This window comes from Emys orbicularis, chromosome 9 (genome assembly GCF_028017835.1).
Source record: "Emys orbicularis isolate rEmyOrb1 chromosome 9, rEmyOrb1.hap1, whole genome shotgun sequence".
NCBI classification, from domain to species: domain Eukaryota; kingdom Metazoa; phylum Chordata; order Testudines; family Emydidae; genus Emys; species Emys orbicularis.
This window is the reverse complement of record NC_088691.1, coordinates 17,455,288-17,463,620: the sequence shown is the minus strand read 5'-3', so window position 1 is coordinate 17,463,620 and position 8,333 is coordinate 17,455,288. Positions and strand designations below refer to the sequence as shown.

The window sequence follows — 8,333 nt, the reverse complement described above, 5'->3', positions numbered from 1 at the left end:
CAGTGCCAGACATTACCTGTTCACAACTTCTGAGCATTGACATTACTGCTTAACTATTTTAAAAAACACATACTAGTCTATCACAGGTACTGATCTAAACTGGATTTAAGACAGAAGAATTTGTTGGAAGCAAGATCTTTAAATGCTGAGTAAACTCAATGGAATTCATCCCTATATCAAATAAAGTTTGAAACATTATGACTCACTCCAAGTTATGGGTATGTTTCCCCAGCATGTGGAGGGCCACTCTGTGCACTGGAGAATTCACTGGCTTAAAACTAATTATACAGTATTTTTGGTCAACCCAGGAAGAGGGGATTAAAGCCAAAAGCCTTTAAATTCAAATTTCAATATTTAATCACTGTATGTTAGTCCAGTTTATATCTTTGCCAGTACATGTCCAGAATTTTGGCTTAATACATCTGTTCCATTTGCAACATTTAATTTCACAGAAAGTTAGTGGTTACAAATTTCAAATACATGTGTCAAAAGGACTTAAAAATTCTCATTTAGTTTGACAAAAAGTATATTTCTTTTATGAAATAAGTATATTTCCCTTACACTCTTGGCACAAAATTAACAAACAAAAAGATACCTAGAGAAAAGGGTATTATAGAATTTAAGTGCTGTATTTCAAAGGTTTGCTCTAGAACAATTTGGCAAGATTACTAAACATGTTGGCATTCGTAAGCTACCCTTAATGATATTATTGCTAACGTAACATTCCCAAGACAAGACAGTCACTACTATACTGATGTAAATAACAAGGACGCTTATTTTCTTTTTATGATGACCCAGTTTAAGATTATCCCACAGTGAGATTTAAATGATACAATAGCACTTTTCCCTTTTCTTCTATTCTCCCACTAAAGTTCTGGAAACATGTTCTGAATTGTATGTGTGTCAAATTACATACTTTTTTCATGCTATTTTTATTCTTCAGGTGTTCGAAGATATTTTTATCCAACATTCTACAGTATTCTTATGGAATATTTTATTTAATAAATATGAAAGTGAAAACCTTAATTTTTGAAATCATTTTTGCATATGCGTAGCTAGACTGCAGTTATATTTTTCATAGATTAATTAATGGATTGCAAGATTTTTATTATAAAAGAAATGTACATACATTTCTTAAGCAATACAGTATTTCTATTTTGAAAATTCAACAAAATAAAAAAGTTACTGCAGCATTAAGAAATGTACTTCAAAGTTTACACATATATTTACATATTTAAAAATAATTACTTTTTTTGTAATTTGTAAGGACTGGATTTGTTGTTGAACAAGTGGCAAAAGCTATAGTCAAAGGCTGGACAATACCATGAATGTAATTTCCAGTCCGAAAAGATTTTTTTTTTTTTTTTAAACTGCCGAACTACTCAAATGTGGACATTTCTCCTCTTTAGTGGCCAGCAACAAGATTTACTAATCCCTCCAATTTGCTGCTGCTGGATGTGTCTGCAGTTTTACTGTGACATAAAGGCAACTCCTGCTAGAGCTAAGAACGACGCTGCTATCTGCACAAAAGATACTGTAAGGAAGTGCAGCTATCACTATCTGTTTGGAAGCTGTACATGCTATTCTGTAACGTACTACTATCTTCTCCTGCTTGGAGACAGATCTCAAGCCTGAATCTCTCAGTTGGCAATAGAACGCACTGCCATAATGCCAATGGACCAGTTTTCCATTAATCGTTTTTATATATAGTTAGTTGATTCACAGCATTTAAAACTCACAGTATAAAATTTGTGAATTATAAGAAGCTATTCTAATATGAGAAAGCTGTCTGATTTCACACAATATTGGCTTTATATGATAATACAAGCATTACTCTATCAGAGTACTTTATTAGAGCATATGAAAGTTTTATTGCTCAACTTCATTTGAGTTGTGCCTTGATTACAACAGCCACACAGTTCAGGGAGAAAATAAAATAAATAGAAATATCATGTCCTCAGTCAACTTTCTACAGGCCATCTGTTGATGAATAAAGTTGCAAAGCAATTATGTAAATAAGCCCCTCTTCAGAAGGTACAGGTCCTTAAAAGTCAGATTCTTCTCATCTTCTAAACTGACCTTTAGCTTCAAAGATTTTGGTTTTCTACTGAAGCTAGTCTTACAGTCTAAAACCAATGAACAAACATGATTCCATACCATAGTGACTGTTATAAACAAGAATCTCTAAAGCATTGCAATTCAAAGTAATTTTATGTTACACAGGGAGTAGTAAGTGGATGCCCTGCTGAAGACTGCACTGTGAGAACACTGAATTTTCAATCTCTTCTTTTTACCAGTATTTGGTCATCAATGTATCTCGCTGCTTTGGCTGCTCTACATAAACTGTATCTGTAAGATAGAAATGAAAGTTTAAGTTTGTTTACTCAATGCACTATTTCTGCAGAATAATGAATCAATTCACATATCTACAAGCAGAACAGTTAACCTGATTACTTGACAACCGGGATTTATTTGGGGGTGAGGTAGAAAATAGTGCACTACTTATTCGGTTTCTTACAGAGAGTTATTTAAAACCACAAAACCCAAACATTTAGGGTTATGATACAAATAGATACGGAGTGAAATTCACAGTTGAGCATGAAATATATGTTCTCCCAATGGAGCACATAAATTAGTGTGAATCTTCTCCCCACATGCCACATAAAATGTGTGAAGACCACCATATTTTATCATTCCAACTGTGGGCCCAAACCAGCAGAAGACATGAATTCATTGCCTGCTGAATTGTGTAAGGCTCAACTCATCCAGGGGAATGACTGGCTGGCTAGTCCTAGAAGCCAAATACTGCCCTCTCAACCCCCCCTATGCCTAAAGTTTCTAGGCAAGGATTTTCACAGCTAGCTAGGCAAAGTTGACCAGTAACCTGTGCTCTGCTGTTCTCCATTCATTTACCTCCTCCCCCTCCAGGCTGTAGTGCCTACTAGTAGCCGCTACACAGATGAGAGTAACCCCTACAAGCATGGAAATAGAGGACTGTAGCCCTAGTGAGTTCAGAATGGTAACACTGGCTGGGAAAGAAGAAAGTCCAGTTTTACTTAACCTTGTATTCTTTAAGGTATCCTTTTAGATCGCAGTGTTAAATCTTTATGGCAATTTGTTTTAATAGCGTTAAACCGAGACCTATACAATATTAACAAAAGCTGGACTTGCCTTTTTTAAAGGCAGACTAGGAGGTCATCAGTATATGCTGGGATAGTTCACTCAAGCGCATTTGTAATTTAAGGGGCCTAGAAAAAGATATTTGTAAACTACTGGAATCCCAAGCTTTTTTTTTTTGGGGGGGGGGGGGGAATCATTCATTAAGGAACTTTTCCTTAATCTTTTAAAATTCACATTTAAAAAAAAAAAAAAAAAAAAAAAGTGTTCACCTGTGTTCCAGGGACTGGCGCAAAGGGATTCGTTGGCCTGAGACCTGGCTGTGTATAAATCATTGGCTGGGGTGCCATTAAAGGAGCAGCACCAATCTGAGGCGGTACCTGTAAGGTATAGAGAAAGACAGGGAAAGAGTTAATCAAAGTAGTATTTTAAACTCAAATTAGTCTTGGAAACTTCATATTGAATATTTTGTGCTGTATGTGATGTATTGATTTCCAGTATAACAGAAATAACAGATATGTAGTCTTTCAGGTATTTTAGTTTGTGTAAAGAAAGGAGTATAAACTGACAAATTAGCATATTGAAACATGGCAACAAAACAATATACAATTACATTTCCAAAGTGTGAAAATACAGTTATAACAATGAACTCCTTACCATTCCATACACAGGCACTTGAGGTGTGGTCACTGGGTAGGTCATTGGAGCAGGTACCTTTAAAGGCAGGAAGAAAAATTATGCTTGAAATTATCTAAAATACAGTTCTACTAGTAACATTTAATAAGGGACTTTACAAAATATAAAGGTATATTTTGTAAAGTACTTGAAATAGGTTACAAGTTTACAAGAAAGTAACTTACATATCCAGGATAATGTACTCCATTCTGGCATACCAAAAAGGAATAAGGACAGAAAATTATTGAAGTGGTACTGAAACTAGACAACTTAACCCAGGAATGGGTTATGATATAGTACTGAAATTAGCTTTCTCCATGCTTTTCATTGTGAATATAATATAGTCTTTAACTTGAATGGATAAATGTACAAACAATATAATGCAGTGTGCTAGAACAGTAACAGGCTGTACCACGTAACTTGGATAGAATTTTCCTTTTCTAACATGTAAAGAATAATTAGTTTCAGTCTAATAATGGAGGCATTAATTCATTATATTTTTGCTAAATCCAGCCACATTTGAAGCCTTTATTTGCTTTTCAAACGTTCAGGAAACAGGCACTGTATAAAGCAACAGAGGGTCCTGTGGCACCTTTAAGACTAACAGAAGTATTGGGAGCATAAGCTTTCGTGGGTAAGAACCTCACTTCTTCAGATGCAAGTACTAGGCACTGTATAGTTATTTAAGGAGAAGAAGAAGAGAATAGAAGAGAGCAAGAAAGCCTTGATTACTCATCATGAAAATCAGTGAGGAATGGAGAGGAAAGGATGCTCAAGTAGATTCTTAGCCTAAAGACAACTTCCATATTTTTCTACAATATAGAACCAGGTGTCTGAAGTGAGCCCAGAAATTGAAGAGCAGGAGCAAGTGGAAGAGGAAACCAGTGCCAAGAACAACCATCTAGGGATTCATTTCTACACAGGGACACATCCTTGGTCTTGCTGTCCCATTGTGACCTAATGGGAAGTGTGCACACTATTAACAGTTGGTAAGTTATAGTGCATATGAAAATGGATTCTAGAAGATTCCATCTGCATGACAGATATGAAAGAGTATGTGTTTTGTACGTGGGCTTGGGGAACACATAGTAGCTCTCCAAATCCCCTTGGCCATTTGATAGGTTTTGATTCTTTTAATAAGTAAAACAAAACATTCTAGTTCTACTTCTTTAACCAGGGCAGCCATTTCAGGGATACAATTAGCACATTTGTATGCAAGGGTAGGAAGATATTTTGTGTTCCTAATACGTTCAGGACAAGAATGAATAAATCCAGGAACATCCCCTATTACTGGTTCTACAACAATCAGACTATTGTAGATTTTAATAGATCCATAGCATCTTTCCATATTTTTTGTTGAACATCCAGAATATTGACAGGAAGTTACTACTGAGAATGACGAAGATGCTTAGAACTGTTCCTTGAATTTTTGGGGGTCGCTTTATGGAATGTTTAATTCAGGACTTTCCACTTACTGTTCAGTTCTGGCATAGCTATTTTTCCTCAGCCATTGGATGACTTACAGTCCCTGTCACAATGCTTGACCTGATTTAGGTGCGGCACAACAAACTGTGAACCGACAAAAATGGGCATTTGCTCATCTTTCCAAAAGTACACCTCTACCCCGATATAATGCGACCCGGTATAACATGAATTTGAATATAACACGGTAAAGCAGTGCGCTGGGGGGGGGGGGGGGGGGGGGGGGGGGGGGGGGGGGGGCCCGGCTGCACACTCCGGCAGATCAAAGCAAGTTCAATATAACGCTGTTTCACCTATAACGTGGTAAGATTTTTTTGTCTCCCGAGGGCAGCGTTATATCGAGGTAGAGGTGAATAGTCTATGTATCAAAGGCAAGAGGCATAGAATACTGACTATTTTCCTTAGTACCCAAACCCCCCAAAACAGCCTAAGGCACACAATTTTCAGAAGTATCTAAATAAATAAGGAACCTTGAAGATGGGAGTTAGGCCCTTTTGAAAATGTTATCCAAGACCTGGAATTGTATTTTTTCTATACAGGCTAAGTATTCAAATACTCAATAAAAAGAACTTTAACTGATACATTAAAAACATACAAATGTACTAAATGAAACAGTGAACTGTCAAACCCCAATCTACCCTTGCCTCAATGTCTCTTACATACTCTCATGGGATCTGTTGAAACTCAGAAGTTATGTTTCTAAACCATGGATGGAATAGAAGCAGATGACAAGTTTAATTAAAGATCAGTCCTAACTAATTCATTGTTCCCTTCATTTTATTAGTTTGTCTAAACTAGCATAGATATAGGCATAGATATAACCTATGGGTGCTTCCCACTCTTCTTCTATTGGTTTGACATAGTTGTAACTGAATATTTCAATTTATAATTGATTTGGGATTTATTTCTGGCACTCATATTTCCTCAGTGGTGAGTCAGCATGTTGCCATGTGAGAAACATTTATAGTATTCATCTGACATCCTGGACAGCAATATGTTTCATTACTGAAGTACTTTGAGATGGTTTAATAAGATAGAGTGCTGTGCCAAGAACTACACATAGAAGACTGTATAAAATGCAAAGTATTATCAGCAATGACGTAGTTAAACAGCCATGTTGAAGCCCGACACGGACAAAACAAGCTGGGAATGGCAGTTATTACATGTGAGATGGTCTCTCTCAGGATTCAGAAGCAAGATGGACTAGGTCCCCGCCTAACAAACCTAACTATCCCTTGAGATCCGTTTTATCTTAAGACAACTGTACCCTCCCCAAACATACATTGTTAATTTCTGTCCGTCTCAAAAATGAAATAAACTGGAATCTAGATTTTTTTTTAAATGCCCTTAATGTAAGTTTTTCAATGGTATGAAGGCAAGCATACTAAGATCAATAGCTAATATTCCTGCAAGTCATAGAATCATAGGACTGGAAGGGACCTCGAGAGATCTAGTGCAGTCCCCTGTATTCATGACAGGATTAAAAATATTATCTAGACCATCCCTGACAGGTGTGTATCTAACCTGCTCTTAAAGATCTCCAATGATGGAGATTCCACAACCTCCCTAGGCAATTTATTCCAGTGCTTAACCACCCTGACAGTTTGGAAGTTTTTCCTAATATGTCCAACCTTAACCGCCCTTGCTGCAATTTAAGCCCATTGCTTCTTTTCCTACTCTCAGAGGTTAAGGAGAACAATTTTTCTCCCTCTTCCTTGTCACAACCTTTTATGTACTTGAAAACTTGTGTTCCCTCTTAGTCTTCTCTTCTCCAGACTGAACCCAGTTTTTTCAATCTTCCCTTAGATGTAGGGCCTACCAATTTCATGGCCGTGAAAAGCATGTCACAGACCACGAAATCAACCCTCCCCCATGAAATCTGATTTCCCCTGCTACTCGGAGCCGAGCTGCTAATGCAGCCGTGCTGGGGAGAGACAGGAGTTGTCCTTCCCCTGCACAGCCACACTTAGTGGGGAGATCAGACCTACCTCCAGGGGAAGCGCAAAGATGAGGGTGGTACACCCTCACTTCTGCGCTGCAGCAGCTCAGGAGCTGGGCTCCGGGCTTCAGTTTCCCCCCCGCAGCTCCAGGTCCAGGCGTGACTTCCTCCCGCAGTGGCTTCTGCCGGGCTGGGGACATTCACTCCCAACGGCTGAAGCTGGGGCAGCCTGAGCTCTGGGGCGGGGGGCAGACTAGGCTCTGGGGCCTGGGCCGTCCTTAGCCATACGCTAGGTATGCAGCTGCTTAGGGCTCCAGCCCCTGCTCTGCCTCTTCCCAGGGCCCCTGCTCCTGCTCCACCCCCACCCCGCCTCTGCTCTGCCCCAGCCCCGACCCCACTCCCCTGAAGACTCCAGAAACGGTCGGGCCTGCACTCACCGGTAAGTAGAGCGACCGGGCCCCAGCCTGCTCCGCTCCCCTGGCTCCCAAGCTGCACCGCCAGCGAGTGCTGTGGGGCGGTTCCTCCCTGCCCCCCAAGCCTGGGAGCCAGGGGAGTGGAGCAGGCTGGGGCCGGGTCACTCCACTTCCTGCAGGAAGTGGCTAGCCCCCCCCCCCTCCAATGCCCCACAGAGGCCTGGGGCCAGTGTGCCCTCCCCCGCAGAGGCCTGGGCCCCACACAGCCCCCCCACAGGGGGAGGGGGAGCCTGCGTAGGGCACCAAAATAGCTAGGGACAGCCCTGTCTGGGGCTTTGCCACTACCCCCCCCCGGCACCCCTCCAGCTGGGGCTCGGGACTTCTCCCCCACCCCTCCAGCGGCTCAGGGTGGCCTCATATGGACTTCTGCCCTGGGGCTTCTTCTGGGGCTGGGGCACACATTTTTCCTGGGGGGCCCCCAAATGTGGCGCCCAGAACCGGACACAATACTCAAGTTGAGGCCTTATCAGAGCAGAGTAGAGCAGAAGAATTACTTCTCATGTCTTGCTTACAACACTCCTGCTAATACATCCCAGAATACTGACTCATATTTAGCTTGTGATCCACTATGACCCCCAAATTCCTTTCCACAGTACTCCATCCTAGGCAGTCATTTCCCATTTTGTATGGTGCAACTGATTGTTCCT

At 40.5% G+C, this 8,333-nt stretch overlaps 1 protein-coding gene across 1 annotated transcript in view; it reads right to left on the bottom strand.

The window, feature by feature from the left end:
* Positions 1-1,090: 1,090 nt before the first annotated feature.
* The window catches only part of LOC135883982 (phosphatidylinositol-binding clathrin assembly protein-like), a 50,560-nt gene continuing 43,317 nt past the window's right edge, over positions 1,091-8,333 (bottom strand). Inside the window, exons 18-21 of the mRNA XM_065411258.1 lie at positions 3,978-4,001; positions 3,775-3,831; positions 3,390-3,497; positions 1,091-2,349 (exon numbers count right to left, since the gene is read on the bottom strand). Coding sequence (XP_065267330.1) covers positions 2,335-2,349; positions 3,390-3,497; positions 3,775-3,831; positions 3,978-4,001 — 204 coding nt within the window. The 3' untranslated portion in view covers positions 1,091-2,334. The remainder of the gene's footprint in view (positions 2,350-3,389; positions 3,498-3,774; positions 3,832-3,977; positions 4,002-8,333) is intronic.